The sequence below is a fragment of the Podarcis muralis genome, chromosome 1, assembly GCF_964188315.1.
Source record: "Podarcis muralis chromosome 1, rPodMur119.hap1.1, whole genome shotgun sequence".
NCBI lineage: Eukaryota > Metazoa > Chordata > Lepidosauria > Squamata > Lacertidae > Podarcis > Podarcis muralis.
The window spans coordinates 61,016,603-61,036,338 of NC_135655.1; the positions used below are offsets into that span (position 1 = coordinate 61,016,603).

At 42.5% G+C, this 19,736-nt stretch overlaps 2 protein-coding genes across 5 annotated transcripts in view; one reads left to right on the top strand and one right to left on the bottom strand.

Annotated features, from left to right (window-relative positions):
- Positions 1–10,463, top strand: part of GAS2 (growth arrest specific 2) — a 117,668-nt gene extending 107,205 nt beyond the window's left edge. For all 3 annotated transcript variants that reach the window (XM_028729199.2, XM_028729195.2, XM_028729215.2), the window contains one exon: positions 7,892–10,463. In XM_028729199.2, coding sequence (XP_028585032.1) covers positions 7,892–8,110 — 219 coding nt within the window. In that variant the 3' untranslated portion in view covers positions 8,111–10,463. The remainder of the gene's footprint in view (positions 1–7,891) is intronic.
- Positions 10,464–11,991: 1,528 nt separating this feature from the next.
- On the bottom strand, positions 11,992–19,496 carry SVIP (small VCP interacting protein). 2 transcript variants are annotated; one of them, XM_028729228.2, is made up of 4 exons: positions 19,342–19,496; positions 15,619–15,669; positions 14,637–14,807; positions 11,992–13,772 (listed from the first exon to the last, which is right to left on the bottom strand). In XM_028729228.2, exons 1-4 carry the CDS (start codon positions 19,402–19,404, stop codon positions 13,758–13,760), a joined length of 300 nt encoding a protein of 99 aa, XP_028585061.2. In that variant the 5' UTR covers positions 19,405–19,496; the 3' UTR covers positions 11,992–13,757. The 2 variants fall into 2 exon arrangements, with proteins under 2 accessions (XP_028585061.2, XP_028585069.2); XM_028729236.2 differs by having other exon boundaries at positions 14,694–14,807; positions 19,342–19,494.
- Between the last annotated feature and the right edge of the window lie 240 nt (positions 19,497–19,736).

Below are 19,736 nucleotides of genomic sequence, written 5' to 3' on the forward strand. Positions count from 1 at the left end.
TAGTTCTAGAAATATATGCTTTGCTTTCCAGGAATATGAAAGATCGAATGACTTGGCAAAGCTCCATTCTGCAAATTTTGTTTAAAAAGGAAGTGGGTTTGCATTGTAGCTTGTCATCATTTATCTAATCTTTGGCAACATGTTGACAGAAAGCAGAACAGTTTATCGTCCCATTGTCGAATGGCTTTATAATGCTGCCTGTCAGCATGCCACACCCACAGTCTGTAAGAGCTTTAAATCTGGCAAGCAAATGTCTGCTTTCTATAATACTACATTTCTATAATTCTTCATTACAAGGCTCCATTTAACAACAGGGAAGCTCAGGGAAGCTCTAATGAACATGGGGCCATACAATCCCTGAGCTTGTCTGTTCAAGCTCTGGAAAAGCCTGAAAGCTAAATGACACAGGGCATCTCCAGACTGTCAGGATTTGACACATATCAGAACTTCAGGTTTGCACAATTAAAACGGGTGAAAGTACTCTGGTACCCTAGCACAGCACATCCACTTAAAAAACAACAACAACAACCACACTGGACTATTTGTGGTTAGGAGCAAATGCACTGAAAAGTGTGGGATGAATGAACAACTAATGTAAAATACCCCGTAAGCAAATCAAGATGAATTCTGGTTGTCATATAATAACCATCTCGCAAAAAAAGAAAGAAGCACAAGTGTCCAATAAAGACTGGGTAGAAACAAAGCTCTGTGTAAGCTTTGTGCAAGCAAAACAGGATGAATGCTTAAGAAACTGGTCTCTCAGAGAATCTCTGTATGCAGCAACTGAGAATGTTTAGGGTTATTCCCATACTGTCCTTTTTCCAAGCCTTACTGCAACCCTGGAAGGTAGATCAGGATGATGACAGTGAGGAACAGCAGCAACATCAGTACCACCATCATTTAAAAAGATAAAGGATGGTTAAGTTCAGTCAAAGGTGACTATGGGGTTGCAGTGCTCATCTTGCTTTCAGGTCGAGGGAGCCAGCGTTTGTCCACAGACAGCTTTCCTTTCATGTGGCCAGCATGACTAAACCACTTCTGGTGCAACGGCACACCGTGACGGAAACCAGAGCGCACAGAAACACTGTTTACCTTCCCACCACAGCGATGCTTATTTGTCTACTTGCACTAGTGTGCTATCAAACTGCTAGGCTGGCAAGAGCAGGGACAGAGCAACGGGAGCTCACCCCATTGCACAGATTTGAACGGCTGACCTTCTGATCAGCAAGCCCAAGAGTCTTGGTGGTTTAGACCACAGCACCACCCACATCCTACCACCATCATACTGTCAATGGACAGGTTGACACTTGCCTAAGTGAGTTTGTGATCTAAATCAGGAACTGCTTTGTGTGTAACTCAGCCTGTATGCTACACTATGATTTATTTGTTATAAAAACTGATATTGTACCTTATGGAGAAGCACAGTGGTAGCATTTAGCAACATTTAGTGGGCTCTGTCCATGGATCATCCACTGTTAAAAAGCACACCACCGACTTTTTTCCGCAACAGGTAAGGATACAGAGGCATTGTGTGAAATGCAGCTAACATTGAAAGGATAAAATGTGTAAGTTCTTTTTCAAATGTTCTGCCGTCGTTATATTGCATTTGTCTACTGTTTCTAGTATTCTGCCTTCCAGCTAATCTGTTGAACACCTGTTATATTCTTCAGCATTCAGCAAAAAGCACATTTCCTTAGTCGTCAGCAGCCTTATGTTGGTACAGTGCCATCTCAGAATATTGTTACATATAAAACAGCACAGAAAGAAAGCGTACTGACCCATAAAGAAGGCAAACAGTCTCTGTGTAACCATTGAAAAGCTGTGGGGAGAAGGGGAAGAATGTCTCACTTAATGGATGAATAGCCTGCAATGGTAACTTGCAAATGGAAAATATAAGTAGGTGTTCGAAAACACACATTATAGTATTCCCAGGAGTCAAAGGTGTTCCAAATTCTAGATCCAATTTCTTTTAAGCTCCTGGTGTTGGAATCTGACTCATTCATAAATGAAGATTCCATTACTGAAAACAGTAATTTACTATTTGAAAAAAATGGGACAAAAACTGGACCTGGAGCGGAATAATAAGCAAATTAATACGACAGTATTAATTAGCAATGTAATTTCACTCTTGTGGCCTATCTTATACTTGTGGACAGTACATCTTAGAATGAACATAATACTGATATTACTTATTTATTTAACTTATTAGTTGCTTGTCTCCCAAAAGTGTCCAAGTGACTTACAGTAAACACGCACGTGCACACACACACACACACACACACTACTATAAAGGAAGGACATAAATAAAGGGGATCATATAATATATTAATATATTGTCTAAAATAACACTTACAAAATAAACAAAAACAACCCAAGCGGCCCACCATATAAATAACAACAACATTAAGTATACTCAAATAATAAACAAAGTATACTCCCACTCACTAATCCGCAGATAAACAACTATTTTTCCTCTTCCAGCTGTTTCTAATCAGCTGTGGGTAGGTCCTGTGCCCCCCAGGGATGAACTGACATCTCTGCTCCCTCTTCACAGGGGAGCAGTAGCAAAGCAGAGCAGACAGGTGATAGCAAAAGTTTTGCCTGCTTTGCAGTGGGTCTGGCTACTGTTCCTCTCCAGCTGCTGCTGGTGGGGGTGCCATATAAACGTATTGATTAAGTGATGTGAATACTTTGGCTTCTTTTTTTCTAGCATTGGGATGGATCCATACTACCACCCATGGGGTTATTATTTTTATAATGGTGATGATGCTTTAGATGCCTGCTAAATGCGCATTTATTTCAGCAAGCCTATCTGGATATATGGGACTGGATTCAACTACCCCATTCTGCTAGTGGAAGCCCTGCACAAGAACTCCTTCTAGTGCAATGGGACTTCGTTCTCCTTCTCTCCCCATGTCCTCTCTGTGGTTCCTCCAGGTCTGTGCTCAGGGGGAGGAGAAGACACACCTGGCAAAGCAAAAGGACTTTCTCTCTGGAAGAAAGAGAGGGGGACACATTTTAGAGACCCCAGTGCAAATGCTTCTAAAGAATAAAACTGAGGTCATGCAATGGGTGTTCTACTGGCACTGTTCAAGTTAGCTTTCTAATCTAGTGTGTGAATAGCAGGGTGGGGAGGGGCTTTCAAGAACATAAATATTTCCATTTCCCCTACAAATGAAAATCTGCTAAGGAGCTTTCGTGTCTGAAATGGCTTGCCGCAGGCCAAGAATTCCTGAATATCCAAACTTAAGCTGACACACTTGACAAATAAGTGTCAGAATCTCAAAATCATTCAGATCTGCTTGTGTAGCTGAAATTTGTGACATGACTGGGCCAAGCAGGGGGCGGGAATGCCTTCAACGCATAGCTGTATCACATTTCAAAAGTCCAAGCATTTGTTCCCTGGGTAGAAGGGTGACCTCTAAAGGTTTGCATTGATTGATCTACCCCAGAGCTTATGAATCTTTCATTCAGTGCTAACTTGGCAGGAGAGAAATGGCATTTCCTTCAGGCTATGAGGCTTCTTTGAAGTCAAGGCATCTTCTGCATCTCGTGTTTGCAGCCATACTTAATTATTGCTTTTATTATTCCAATTTATTTTATTATTCTGTTTTTATTAATCTATTATTCTCCTGACTGAAGATTAAAGGCAGAGAAGAAGCCAGCAAAACAAATGCTATCCATCTTTTGTGTTAAAAATGCAAAACCCTCTGGCTGCAATCCTCCACCTGCTTAGCTTGCGTAAATCCCTTTGGCTGCAGTTGCAACTGTTGTAGTTTTATAAATGTGACTTCATGTTCACCTCTCCTAAACTTTGTTTCTTTCATTAAACATTAATGCATTTTATTTTATTTTAAATAAAAAGGAAAAGAAAAGGGTATGTCAGGCTGAGTACCACTGATGTGTTTTATGCAGAATACTGATGTGAATCTCCTACTAAGCCCCCACAAACAGCTTTTCACCGTGATAGTATGTTCAACCTTTTGCCCTGTGTTGTGATGTATGTCATAGTTATGATGTTCTGTGATGTAGATTTTTGTCAGAATCCATATCATGGCATTGGTTTCATTGTCACGTGGGGCATCCCAACATTTTGCGTGATCTAAGAAAAACTTTTGCTATCACAATCACCAACTTTCTCGGGTGCTGATATCTGGCTTAGGCTGATTTCCACTTAAAAGTGGCTGTACTTCTGTTGTGGTTAGATGCAGTGAGATACTTATTTCTAAGAAGTGCTGTTGCTTCCATTATCTGTGTAAAAGCAGCTGAAAGTGAGCTCCCCAATGAACTGTCCTCCTATCAATGCTGTCATCGATTTACATTGCTCATGTCATTATTGCATTATTGCCATTTAAGGGAGGAAAGAAAGTCTCGGGGTAGGAGACTTTCTGTCACTGGAGGTATTTACCTGGAGGGTAGATGACTCAGACTGTAGCTGCAAGCTTCCTGCAGTGAGCAGTAGGTTAGACAAAATAATCTAAAAATCTATTCTTCCTTTCCACGTTTTTCTGTCATGTGCAAAGCTACCCAGTATCCCTTTGCCTTTCCAAGCTATGAGGGCCACTCAGCAGTTCCTACAGCCCTGACTGTGATGTTACAGTGCCTCCCCAGCTGATGCAAGCACCGTAAAACAGTGTCACATTATCAATCCCCCTCCTCACATATTGCCACCTCCATTTTAATAACACTCCTGGTTTCTCTATACAAATTCAATGGCAGGTCTTGTGAGAGAAGAGCCCTCTTGTGGCAGCCTCCCAATAGTAAAGATTTATGTGATTCATAAATGTCTCCTGGAATCATTGCGATTAAACATTTTCCTGCTTTGGTTTTAGTGCACTTATGGTAGCAGCACTGGCCGTGGGCATGTCTGGAATTTATTCCACAATGAAACACAATGGCTACGCTGTGGGTTTGCTAGATTCTTCCCTCTCCTCTGACTTTTTACCTTTTCCTCTAGGAGAGTCAGTGTAGCGATCAACAATAGTATTACTAAAGGCACATTAGTCAGGCTTGTTGTGGAAATATTTCAGGGGAAAGTGTGGAGGGATTGTTTTCAAATGAGAGAAGTACAGCATACAGTTTCTTTTATTATTGTTTCATCAAATTGCCTAGTTCTGGACCCATTTTAGACATAAATCTAGCAGAGCGACAGAACTAGCAATTACTCCACTGTTGCAAATAGGTTTACAAAAGAGTAATATTACCAACATGATTTTTAGTTTTCATTGCCCAACCTCATAACTTCTTTCCTGAAAGTGGGACTAAAATGTATGGTATGATAATTTGACCCACAGCCAGAGGAGATGCCCATTCTATTGTTGAGAGTTGTCTGTCAAGAGAAAATGGTGGAATAATTATAACTGAAAACTTTTCTTATGTTGACAATGATTTCCCAGGCCTTCCTAGGAAGGCTCATATGAACTAGTTTCCAGGGAAGGCGTTGATTCCTATCTGCTCCCTCCTGATATGTGTTATCCTTCACATACTCTGCCAATTCTGGACTGTTTATGAATGTGATTTTGCTTTCCTGGGGCCCCTTAATGTACCTTAATGTTTTGCTCATTCTTTTTTCCTTTGGTCTCTGGGCAAAGCCAGGTATCAGTTCTGTCACATGAGGTGCCTGCAGTTCACCATAGGGAATGTTGGAGAGCTTTGTAATTTATCTTCACTCCCAATCTGGATTTTTAAAATATCCTATTTGTTACGATAACACTCTTTGAGTTCAGTTCTAACACCGTCAAGGGACCATACTGAACTCTTCTGTCACATCCACCTGTGCTGGAGCATTCTCTGATAGCTAGTAGTTATAAAGGGAATTCAATTGTGGTGAAGAAAACAACAAAGGGAGAGAGGAGACACACACAGAGAGAGACAGAGAGATTCCTTTTCACCTTCCATTCAACCTGGTATATTTGCAGTGGGAAATGATACACTTTTTGAGATGCCGTCATTACAGTGGCCGCTTGGGTTGCGAACATGATCTGTGCAGGATGCACGTTCACAACCCACAGCATTCGCAGCTCGCAGCGGCGTGTCTGCGCATGAGCGGGTTGCGATTTGGTGCTTCTGCGCATGCGCGACCACTGAAACCCGGAAGTAACCCGTTCCAGTACTTCCGGGTTTTGGTGTGTCTGTAACCTGAAAAAATGAAACCTGGAGCGTCTGTAACCCAAGGTATGACTGTATACCCAACCCAAAACATAGGCTGCATACACACTATTCCTCCAATGCACATTTTTTCACTCAAAGAATTCTGGGCATTGTAGTTCGTTAAGGGTTGCTGAGAACTGTAACTCTGCGAAGAGTAATCTGCATATAGAAGTGCCAAGATTGGCAGGGGTTTCCTGCAAAGTATATGCTCAGTGTCAGTCAGATATTTATTATTTGTAGCCAAGGGCTATTATAATTTGTGGGCTCCTTTATGAGGAAGGGCAGGGTTGAATTATTATTTTTTATGTAAAAAATGAGACATTCTAAGAATTACGGTAGTTTCATATACAGTGGTACCTCGGGTTAAGAACTTAATTCGTTCTGGAGGTCCATTCTTAACCTGAAACTGTTCTTAACCTGAAGCACCACTTTAGCTAATGGGGCCTCCCGCTGCTGCTGCGCCGCTGCTGTGCAATTTCTGTTCTCATCCTGAAGCGAAGTTCTTAACCCGAGGTACTATTTCTGGGTTAGTAGTCTGTAACCTGAAGTGTCTGTAACCCAAGGTACCACTGTACATTTTGGTGAATACAAATTATCAAAATTAAAAATGGTAAGGTTTCTCAGACCATTTAGATAAAAAAATGCCCTTAGCAGTCAACACTGTTTGGAGCCACTCTGGGTGCCGGAGCAGCTACCTACACCCCTGGAGATGGTATTATAGCGGAAATGGGGCAATGCAATATCATACTGTTACAGCATGATGCCCAGAATTCCCTATTTTGCAGGTCTAAAAACACAGTTTTGCTAAATGTTGGTGTGGTATTAGCAAGAGGGTTTTTTTTTTGGGGGGGGGTATAGAATTATGAATGTATGCTTCTAGAGAAGGGAGACCTACGTCAATTCCAAGTAATGCATCATGTGTACTCTGTGCGACTCTTTAAGCAGCACACATGGATATTTATTTTGGATTATATCCAGTTCACCCCTACTATAAGTACCATGAATAGCTGCACCATGTAAGAAGCAAGATACGGTTTCAGCAAAAAAATTTTTATTAAATATGTTTTAAGAAACAATGGCCCTTACTACAGTAATATGCCTTTCTAGCTCTCAATAAAGAGGCAGATGAAATTTAAATTGCCTTAAAATGAGTGGGCCAGGGAGTATTTTTCACCAAAAAACCCACAATGCCCTGAGTAGTTGAATGAGTGACAATGTTTAATGAAACGACTATCCAGGACCCATTCATAGCACTTATGCCTTTGGGCAACCACCACCACTTTGGTCTTACTGTAATTAATATACGAGCTATCCTGCTTCCAATATGCTCTGAATTTGGAAAGTAATCTTGTACCTACTTGGGATAATGAAATAAGAGCCATATTGTCTAAATAAAGTAGCAGTATAAATTTTTGTTCATTACCAGTTTTGGCAGGCAGGGAAGAAGAGAGGAAAGCTCTAAACTACATCATTTAGGGAGATATTAAACAATAGCGGGGCCCAAATGCAACCTTGCATTGCACCCATGAGCAGATGTATGCTGTGGCAAAGCTTTGATTGACTCCCCTGCAGTTTCTGCAATAGCACTGAAAGTGTTTAGGACTGAGCCGTTACTCCCAGTGATTTCAACAGGATTACAGTGAACTGGGCTTTGAGTGTTTTCAGGAAAAAACTTGTTGCTCGCAAACATGAATTTCAGGAGTTATTTTCCCCCTCTCCCTCTTTTCTTTTGCAAATTCAGATGCTGCACAACAAGCATGTGATGGTTCGCGTAGGAGGCGGCTGGGAGACGTTTGCCGGGTATTTGCTGAAACACGACCCGTGCCGAATGCTGCAGATCTCCCGAGTGGATGGGAAAACATCCCCGATCCAGAACAAGTCTCCGACCATCAAGGATATGAACCCAGACAGCTACTTGGTTGTTTCCGCCCATTACAAAACCAAAAAGGAGATTAAGTGAAATGTTCATTCGGGACTCTGTATATGTAGGCCCATGCTATCTTCTCAAGTGTAGTTACATTAGTTGGTGCTTTAAAAGGACTCCTGAAAATTACATGCAGACTGGAAATGGCAGCCCATTTTGTGGGTTGTTGAACTGTAGAACTATTTATTTCTAGTGCTGTTCCTTTTTATAGCAAGTTACCCTTGATAGGTTAATTACTACAATCTGATTTTTTAAAAAACAGACATATATTTTTAGCCAAATTATTACTCTATGAATGTATTCTTAGAATGACTTATGAGTCACATTAAAGTAACAAAATGTGATATATTTGTATGGAAAACATCTATGATTCTCAATCATTTGCCCTAATTCAGAGCTCTGTGGTTAACCTCATTATTGGCATCCCAAAAGCTCCAGGTTCACCTCCAGTTTTAAAAAAAGAAAAAAGCTGGGTAGCAGATGAGAAAGACCTCTGTCTGAGACCTTGGAGATATATTGCCAGTCGGAGTAGACACTGCTGGGCCAGATAGATATAAGGCAGCTTTCCCTGTTCTGACACACACTGTGAACTCCTCTGTTTACAGGCTGCCTCATTCATAGATGAGACCTGATTATTTTTTTTAATGCATTCTTCTGTGCACTTCATTAACCCCCACCCCCCTGCAATGAATGGGATACTCTTACAGGCAAGAGAATGCCATACTTGCATCACATAGCTCTAGGCCTATCAGCAGCTGCTGTGCCAGTGTGTTTACTGCATAAGAAGGCAGATAACTGGTGGGAAATGCCTGTATATTGTCTTAATATATGGCCTTTCCCAACTGGCGAAAGAAACAAGCAGCAAGCATGTATAGGTTTGAAAACAGAAGAGCAGCCTCCATAGAATGCATGCATGTGTGCTATTGAAAGCTACCTTAAGAGTATTTGTCCTCCTCCCCTGCTATAATCTGTTTTAAGATGTTTCAATATGGTTCATGTATGCTTTTGGTTCCTAAGCTGCATATAACACCAGGTATTGACGAGATGGCAATGCGCTGTTGGACCACAAGTCAAATGCCACCTGGGATTCCCCATTCCCCTCACCCTGTACTCTCTAAACCAGTGATGCTGTTGCAAAGCAAGCTCTCTCAAGTGACTGCATCAGAGGTATGCATTAGGTGGATCGAAAGACAGTAACCATATTTACATCTGGACAACAGAAAGGCTAAAGCTGGCCTTGACAAAGATAGAGAAGAGTGCCTTGGAATTATGACAGGGATGGGGAACCTGTATCCTCCAAATGTTATTGGGACTACAACTCCCATCATCCTTGACCCTTGGCCATGCTGGCTGGGACTGATGAAAGTTGGAGTCCAACAATATCTGGAGGACCACATGCCCTTAGTATAAAGAGCTAAAGAGCTTCAGATTGGCCAACATTTTGGAATGATAAGACTCACGAGTGTGTTTCACAGCTTTAAGTTACAGCTAAAAGAGTAAGTCCACTCAGATTTGTTTTTCATAGTAAGTGCTAAAGAAAATCTGTATATCTTTTTGACAGAGGAATGATTCCTGACAGTCATTCTTCCCCAAGGATAGGAAGCCTGTAGCCCCCCTGGTGTCATTGGACTACAACTCCCATCATCCTCGACCACTAGCCAGGCCTAGTGGGAATCGAGAACCCAACATGTGAAGGTGCACAGCTTCCCCCTCCCCGTTCTGAAACTTTCAAACTTGACATGCGAATGCAATCACCAGTAGTACTCCCATGTATCTGCTGTTTGGGTGCTTGGTATTTGCCTTTAGATTAGCTCTTCCTGGCTGTTGTGCTTGAAGGGTAACAGTATAGCTTTAGGTGGTTATAGAAATGTATAGGCAGTTATAGACCATTGTCCCACCGTGTGATGGTGGGATATTCTCTGCCGCTGGATTTAGTTATGTTTTTGAGCATATTGAATAAAATATGGAAATACTACATGCATTCTCTGTAGATAAATGTTGGGGAGTGGTTATGTTACACATCTCTGTGATATATAGGAATGCTAGGGTTTTGGTTTATTGGTTTTGCTAATTTTCTTTTGTCTATACTTGACAACTTTTGTGCCTTTCCTAGAAAAATCATTGTTCGAGGATTATTTGAATGATGACTGTATAAATTTGAGCTGAAATCACATGGTGCATTAGAAATAAACAGATACTTTAAAAAAAACAAACTCTCAGTGGTTCATTGCAACATATTGCTCTCACAAACAAGTAGAGACTGACCTAAACCTACTCAGATTTTGCAGTGTTTTGGGGGCTAAACACTTTCCATGAGCATTACCTATTTATTTTATATACCAGGGCTCACGAGGCAGTTTACAGTATAGGCTTACCTATAAGTAATCCTTAATCTGTAGCTATAAGAACAGTCACTTGGATCTTTTGACCATCATTGTCTCAATCCAAATAAGAAGCCTACACAACTTGGATGTTCCATGTAGGCTGGCATTGCCTTGATCTTTTCAATGCTTTGTGCACACAAAATGGAAAATCCTAGTTGAAGGCATCAGACCTCAGAAACAAGCGTGTGTGTAACCTCTGCTTCTATGTAGTGTCATCAGATATCTGGTAACGCTCCAGGGGCATTGCATCAAGGACTCTACCTGCAACCAAAATCCTTTTGTTATCAAATTACATATTTGACAAGAACCTAAGATCTTTTTATAAAGGTACCCCTGCCAGTCCGGGCCAGTCATGACCGACTCTAGGGTTGTGCGCTCATCTCGCTCAAGAGGCCGGGAGCCGGCGCTGTCCGAAGACACTTCCGGGTCACGTGGCCAGCGTGACGAACCTGCATCTGGCGAGCCAGCACCAGCGCCGCACACGGAACGCCGTTTACCTTCCCGCTATAAAGCAGTACCTATTTATCTACTTGCACTTTGACGTGCTTTCGAACTGCTAGGTTGGCAGGAGCTGGGACCGAACGACGGGAGCTCACCTCACCGCAGGGATTCGAACCGCCGACCTTACAATCAGCAAGTCCTAGGCACTGAGGTTTTACCCACAGCGCCACCCGCATCCCTAAGATCTTTTTATACATTACTTCAAAATCCCTTCAATTTTGGTGGAACTTGCTCATTCCAAAAAAATATGGAAAGGACATGGTTTGTCTACAGCTTGTGCACTGCTTTCTTTCTACTACGCACTCAAGTTTTCAGGACAGTGGGAACAAGATCCTCACCTGCAAAAGGCTTCTGGATAGAGGCTATCTGCTCTCTCAAAGTACTAATAACCTGTTTTGGGTGTGTGAGACCCCTCAATCAGCTTGTTGGGTTGCACACAAACAAGAAGAGGCAGACACCTTGCCCCTGCAATAGCAAATGGGGTAAGCAGGATTGTATCTATTCCTAAGAAGTCTCAAGTCGCCTTTGAAGAGGAGAGTGGTCAGAACAAATATGTAACAGGATATAAAGCTGTAATTCACAGTCTTGCTCTTAGTGAAATTAAAAACACTTGGCTCCTGAAAATGTGTTTTAAAGATAATTCTGTATTAAATCCTTCTGTAGTATTTCTGGAAAATATAAGCAAACAGCACAACTTGTAACACAAATAAAATTCCAGTACCTTTCTACAACACCATGACTTGTCACATAAAATAACACACTCCTTTCCTCAAACACAAAATCCACATTATTCAAAGCTCTGAAATTCAAAAGTACACAGACCTTTGAAGTATGGCAACAATATCAGCCAGAGAAGTATAAAATGTTCAGCCAGTAAGGGGCTGAGACCTCACACACCTACTGTATGCACTGAAAGAACACAGTGGTTTCGCACCAATTAATGTAGAAAGTGCTGACAACGGAAAGCTCTCAGTCCAACATGGACCCCCTTTTTGGGAGCTCAACAGAAGTAATAAAAGAAGCACAGGCAACTTAATTCCCAAATTGGCACTTTAATAATAACTTTTCTTAGCATCATCCTCTTAAAGGATGCTCTGCATTACTGGAAATCTAGATGTCGCAAGTGTTATTCCATTGGTATTACAGCAGGAAAAAGCAGTAAGTACAGTATGAGTGCAACACAAATGCCCATAATTATGTTTGAGGTATCGGTATTTTACAACGTGGCCAGACTTTCTGCACTGTATTTATTAAAACAATCACATTACGTGAACAAATATGAAGACAGATGCTGGACTCTCTCCTGCCAGATACTACATGATACACCTTGTAAAGCTAATGAGTGAAAGGGAAATTGCCGTAACCCACAACTTTTCTCTCAAAACCGGGCCAAATGCATCACTCCCAACCCAAACCTGTGTTATTTTGTGCCAAGGAAAGGGAAAACATCCCATTCTCAGTCAACTTGTTAAAGCACTTGGACAGTTTTAGTTATAAATACAGCATAGCTTATGAAATTCAAGACAGAGTTTGACCTTTAGGGGAAAGGCTGCAGACATTGTATTACTGTGGGCTAGAAAACAAGAAACATACTAACTCAGCAGAATGTTGAGAGGTTTTAAAACTGCACATTCCTTCCAACTTAATTTCATTCCATTTTAATGGGGTATTTTATTGTAGGGATTCGTCTGCTCTTTGAAAATCAGCACTACCTATAACAATGCTGTGGGATGGGAAAAGTTAAATAACCCGTTTAAATTAGAGGAAGTTCATTTGGGCACTTTATTTACACACACACACACACAAGGGTTGCATATAGTTTAGATTTTGTTTTGTACATTTTTTACTGAGAGATTTTTTTAAAAAGCCAAATATGCTTTGGGAGCATGCAAGAAACCACCAACTTAATTTTAAGCACAAAAAGTAAAGGCGAAACCATCTCCCTCATAAGCTGATTTAATTCCTTGGTTTTCCTCAAAGAATATTCCCTATATTTGTTTCAGAATACTAATTTAAAAATAAAGAAATAGCCAGAAAGCAGAACATGTCAAGGCTTTGTACTGTCTACCCAGTTGACATGACAGGCATCATTCAGTACCAACTTAGGGACAACTGCAGGCAGGCAAAACCTTTTTGGTTTAATTGTATTTTAAGTGATTCACAATCACATACTCTCAATGCTGTAGAAGGAAATATGAGAGATAGCAAAATAAATCCCATAAATATTGCCCACTGCCCTCCCAGAGTTAGCATTTTTAAGAATAAGACACAATTTCTTACCTCATGGTGACATTTCTCTTAAATATATGAGTTCACCCTTAAAAGGCACCAAAGCTTCTATCCTCAAAATACTCACTCACGTTAAGATTTAAGGACTGTGAGTTAAATCTTACAAGTGTGACACAAGGGGAGAAAAGGACACAGTTAAGTATCTGGGCACACTGTAAAAAGCAGAATGGATTTCCATAAGAATCAAGGCAGGAAAATTTCATTTATTACATACGTGTCTCTTCAGGCCCCTCAAATATGTTAAGACATGCAAAACTCTAGAACATGGCAACGGAACTAGTAGGGGACTGTTGATTTTGGCCACCTCTGCTGTGCATTGTGAAGCTTTCACTTGACAATATCCTTAGTGCACATCTTTCCCCTGCCCTGCTATGGTGGCAAAGTACTGCTGCATCTTCAGAGGCAAACAATGGCAAAAACCAGACACCGAACAAGTGCCATTCAGTCGCAAGAACTGGCAAGGTCTTGGCAGTAGGATGTCTTCTTCCCTCCAGGAGCTGCCCTTGGAGTTATCCAACTTGCCACTAGGATGGAAAAAAAACAAAACATAAGAAGGTGAAAAGGGGATATAAATTCACAGCCTTGTTTTATCAAGGGATCTTTATCAAGATCAAGGGTTTTATTATACATAGGAATAGGCTTACATTTTGTGAATCCAGTTCATCTGCTCATGAGAGGCCACATTTAGCTTATGCACTGATTATTTCTTTCGTATTTGGTTTTTATTGGACACCTCCAGCAATAATTTTGGACCACCAGGAATGCACAACAAATGCTTGTGTATACTCCTAGGAAAATACAATTCTGTTCCATAGCATTCCACTCAAACCCCTAGGTCATCAAGTGAGGCCACTTGTGGCTGCCACACACCTTGGATTTTCATGTAAAAAATACCTGCTGCAGAGCTTTAAGTGTGGTGGCACCCAGATTCTAGACTACACTCCCACTGGAAATGAACATGGTGACAACAATTTGTTCTTTCTGGTGCCTGCTTAAGAAACTTACAATTCAACCAGTTTTGTAGCACTGCTGGATATTATCCCTGCTGGTTTTACAGATGTATTTAATATATTCATTTTTAACTTTCTTTCTTTGTACACCTCATGACATTATCAAAGAGTGGATGCTTTATAAATTCTTTAAATTTAAAATATTTTTAAAATTATTTACTCAATTTAATGTTTTCGCTTTTAAATGTCATAAGACTCCATCGCACTCCTATTCTGAAAAACAGTTTTCAGTTGTTCAATGAAATTGCTACGCGTGAAGCAAACCGTCAACGGGAACTGGATTCCCTGTGCCAAATGCCTCAACAGCAACAAAGCACTTTACAAGACACAGTTGTCTGCAAAAAGAAGGCAATCACTCAACTCACTCTCAATAATTACTTTAAAAAGTGGGGTGGGGAAGAAGAAATTACAGCGTTTAATCTTATGCATAATTACTCTCAGTCCGCCGCCGCCTGGTCCGAGGCCTGATTCAAGGCGTTTTTCCATTTCCTCCTGTTTCCTTTTCCTTTCCTCCACAGAAGATGGATTCTTTATACCCCGAGAAGCAGACTTTAGAAAGGAACAATGGGACACAAGAATCACATGACAATCTAGGGTTTTTTTAATATATAAAGAAATCAATACAACAATCACATAAAATACCTTTTCCATTCTGCTTTTTCTTTCCTAAATGAATTACAGGTATGCACAAGGCTGCTCTTTTACATAAATCTCAAATTCAGTGGGTATTAAATTCATGTAAGGTAAAGGGCCCCTGGACGGTTAAGCCCCGTGAAAGGTGTCTATAGGGTGCGGCGCTTCAGGCCGAGGGAGCTGGCGTTTGTCCACAGACAACATGTGGCCAGCATGACTAAACTGCTTCTGGCGCACGGAGGACTGTGACGAGTGCCAGAGGGCACGGAAACGCAGTTGTCCATGTAGACAACTGGGGTACCCAGCATGGCGTCCATGGGCCACATAGCATCCCTGGACATTCCTTGACTCAGAATCCTCTGAGCTCTTCATGGGTCCAAAGGCATCCTTCCCCAGAAAGGAAAAAACGAGGCAAGGAAGATGAAAGCCTGTGCCTTGCGCTGGCCAGCCATTTCCTCTTGAAACTCTTCAGAAAAGCAATCCTGTTGCTGCTCGAAAAGTTTGGGAGACTAGAGTTATTTACGATAGCCAAATATCTAGAAGCATATGATACCTAGAAACTATTACTGGATATTAATTCCAAAAATATTAGTTGTAAAGCCTATATTCCAGAGCAGCTCAGGAATGACTCTGCTGCAATTTCTAGAAAACAACCATTTATCTATTGTTCACATTCACTCAATAAGGAAGTATCTTGAGTCAATCTCTGTGCCAAACACCAGGTTACCTCCATCTGCCTTTTTTCTGCAGCTTCTGCGAGTTGTCTTCTTTTCAGCTCCTGCAAAAAGGATATAAAAAAAGAGTGGTTTAAGAAGTTATTTCAAACCAACTTTACTGAGGAGGAAATTGGACTTCCCATCACTCTTTGCAATGCAGTAAATTATTCCCAGTTGTTGGGAACTCGAGCCAAAGTTGCCAGTTCTGCCTGCAACTGCATATAAGCCTTTCAATTTCCTAGTCGACAATGAGATGTCCAAGTGCCTCATCATTAGGCAAAAGTGCAACCAAGTGAGGCTACGGGGGGGGGGGCACATTTCAGGGTGGAAGAATACTGGGGTTCTACTCACCCCAATATCTGACTATGCAGTAGTGGGAAGAAAGAAGAAGACAAACAGTGAGGTGATGTTCATTTCCCGCAGCTCAGGGGCAGAGCACATACATTGTATGCAGAAGATCCCGGGTTCAATCCCTGAAATCTTCATCTCCATGCTGAGCTGGGGAAGTCTCCTGCCTAAAACCCTGGAGAGCTGTGCCAGTCAAAATTGACAGTACTGGGCTAGATGGACCAACGGTCTGATTCAGTGTACACCGGGTTCCTTTGCTCCTAGCCCATCTACATGCACACTTGTTTGGATAAGAGAGGGCCTGCCAATCCAGTTCAGCAGTGGAAAGGGGTATGAGGAGGAGAGGGTGTGGATGTTTGTGCTCCAGCCCAACAACAGTGAGTGAGTGACCAAGTGAGCAGTCCGGTCCAGCAGCAAAGTAAAAGATGGAACATGAAGGACCTGAGGGTAGGAGAAGGGGAAATCGAAGTAAACCAATGCCAGGAGACAGATACACACACACACACACACACACACACACACTGAGAGATAGACAAGACAGATTTAATCTCTGTGCGCTGCTGAATTAGAAATGGTTGGAGCAGTAGCCTGGGGTCTGTCACTGAGGTGTGAGCTAAGGGGAGGTAAATTCTCTCCAGCACATTATTTTGGAGACACAACATGTGTGTGAGTACGAGAAAGATTTCAACACAGGGAGGGGAGCTTTTGGCCTTCCAGGTGCTATACATTTCAACCCCCCTTTTTCAGTGAGGTAGCTCAAGTGTGTTTTCAATGATCTCCCCACCCTCACAGCAGCACTAAAAGGGTGACCTTGAGACAAGAGACTGGCTCAAGGTCACCCAGGAAACTTTGTGGCTGACAGGGGATTTGAACAAAGGTTTTCTCGAGCCTCGTCACACCCTAAGCACTACTTTATAACAGTTTCCACTTCGGAAATTATAAAAATTGAACCCTTTCTAGCAATTCAATTCCCACTGATCAAGACCGTGGTCAGGATTCCTGGGAAAACATTGGGAGGGAGAGTACATTTGATAACTCCCCCCCAAGTCAACCACATAGCAAAGCATATCACAAATACTGAACGTGGTGGACCAGGCTCCATGCGGCCATTTCCCTTGGCCTTAGACAGGCAGAACATAGCACTTAGGTTGCTGATGAGGGTATCCCGTCGACATCGTGTACACGCCTCTGCTGAAAGAACTGCACTGGCTGCCTCTATGCTACTGGACACCATTCAAGGTTTTGCTTTTAACATTTAAAGCCCTCAGCCACTTGGGACCAAGAAGTTATCCAAGGGACCACTCACCACCACTGCCTAGTAACTGTGCTTCTCAGATGAGGCACTGCCGAGAATACTGAATGCCCCAGAGGTGTGCTTAGCTTATACAGTTGTACCCCAGGTTACAAACTTTATTCGTTCCAGAGGTCTGTTCTTAACCTGAAACTGTTCTTAACCTGAGGTACCACTTTAGCTAATGGGACCTCCCGCTTCCGCGTGATTTCTGTTCTCATCCTGAGGTAAAGTTCTCAACCTGAGGTACTACTTCCGGATTAGCGGAGTCTGTGACTCAAAGTGTTTGTAACCCGAGGTGTTTGTAACCTGAGGTACCACTTTACTAGAAACCAGACCCTGAGCATTCAGCCCTGTGGAATCAATTACCAGCTGAAATTTAGATAGGCATCAATCATATTGATGTTTAGGTGGCTACTGGATGAATTTTTATTTAGGAAGGCTTTCCCCGAAGTACAACCCAGCCATTTATGGATTATTAATTGTACATGGTGCTGAAAAGGTTTTAGCATTTTCAGAGCCTGTATTTCATCTCTTTTTTTAATCTCATACACGGTTTCAGGCTGTGAAGCAGTTTATACACTTGTAAAACAAACAAACAAACTATCCCAGCTGCTCTGCCTCCAACCACATTCAGCAGGCAGGTCTGATGGGAAGATTTCTAACTATGCTCAGCTAAATGTTCTTAGAATCCTCCCTGGCCCAATACAAAAACCAAAGAGGTTTTTTGAGGGGAGTGAGTTTTATTCACCTGTCAATTATACTACTTTAAATGTGTATTTTATGTATGATATTCACCTGTAATGTTTTATTTTGGTATTTTATAGTGCTTATTTGTTGTTTCAATTCAGATCATCATTGTTATTTTAAATCTAGAGTGGAACAGAAATGTTTGAAATAAACAAATGTATTATTGCACATCATGTAAAGGTAGGATTAAAACATCAATTTGATACCATGGAGGGAAGATACTGATATTGCTGTAGTATCAAGAAATCAATTGGTCTAGATGCAATCCCAGGAAATCAAGTTGTCAGTGATAAATATAGATTTCAGAACACAAACTTTCTGGATTTTACTGTTCTACAAACTACCAAGTTTACCTGTAGCTTGTGTGCTATTAAATAAGGTACGTTGTTATAAAAAATGTATTGTCTGGGGTTTTTTTAATTAAAAAATGCTATTTATTTTTTGTGCGAAAATAAGTAAACAATCAAGTTGCAATCCTATGCATGCTTACATCGGAGTAAGCCCCTCTGGAGATTGTGGGGTTTGCTTCTAAGCAACTACACCGTCTTGGGTTAGCTATTACGATTACGTCCCCACCCGTGTTCTCATACCAGCAGAAGCATTTACAGAGCAATTAGACAACTGCACTTCGTACACTTATAAATATTTCAAATATCCTTGAACTATGCATCCAACAGAACGTGTAATCTCTCTCTCTCTCTCTCATTCTCACTAACAGCAAAGTAGGTGCTCTTTTTCCAGCAGGGCTTGTACACTCCAGAGTTCTGTTCTCCTTTTGAGGCTTAAAAAACACCACCACCAAACTCACTGGCCGCTATTCCTCCGTGCATGTACCTGGGATCACTGGGGGCGCCTGCAACCTGGTGACCTTTTTGAGCGCACGATTGTTCCAACTCTACCAACGCGTGAAGGCAAAAGCACGTAACAGGACACTATGGCCTCTATTGAGCGCGATAGGATTTTCTTCCAAGATGCTAGTCCTTAAGGGTGTGTCTCCTGGCTAACTTCTAAGGCTTGCGATCCTACAGCCGTTCACCTGGCCCTCGGCGGGGCTTCCTTCCAAGTAGGTCTTAAAGCTTGCGCTCCCAGGATTTGGAAGAGATTTGCTGGCCACGCTTTGCGCTTTATCCAACCCGGGAAGGGAGGGGAAAGGAGATCACTAGAAGAAGCGACGCGCAGGTGGAAGGAAGGCGCTTCGCTTCATCCTAAGAAAGGAGGGGGGGGGGAATGTTTCGCTACTATTGAATGGCGAGACTTCTCTGTGTTTGGGGTCGAGTTGCATCTGGGGTGGCCCTTAATGGCGAAAGGGGGCTCGGAGGGGGAGGGAGATGGACTCCCCGCTTACCGGGTCGGGCGTCTCCACCACGTCGTCGGCGGCTCCCCCCATGCAGGGCAAGCACATCCCCATCGCCGCACCCCTCGGCCGGCCGCGGCCGGGCAGCGCCGACGCCTGGGAAGCAGCGAAGCAGGGCCCGCCCCGCTGCCCTCTGGCCTCCCAGCCGCCTCTCCGCCGCGACGCCGCTGCCTTCCGCGGAGGGGCCGGCGGAGGACGGCGCCCCCTGCCGCTCCGGAGCCGGGGGGGAAGGCGGGCCGCAACGCCGGAGAAGGAAGGAGCAGGAGGGACAGAAAGAAGCGCGTCTTAAGGACCGGGAAAAGGAGGAGAAGGAGAGTCTCTTTCCATGCGATCGGGAGGGAAGGAACTGGAAGGGAAACGGCCAGTTCAGAGGACCTGCGAAGCTG

Coding starts and splice junctions, on each gene's coding strand:
- SVIP (XM_028729228.2), bottom strand. CDS start 19,404: ATGGGGATGTGCTTGCCCTGCATGGGGGGAGCCGCCGACGACGTGGTG. Junction 15,670..19,341: donor TGGTGGAGACGCCCGACCCG/GTAAGCGGGGAG, acceptor TCCTTTTTGCAG/GAGCTGAAAAGAAGACAACT. Junction 14,808..15,618: donor CAGAAAAAAGGCAGATGGAG/GTAACCTGGTGT, acceptor TCCTTTCTAAAG/TCTGCTTCTCGGGGTATAAA.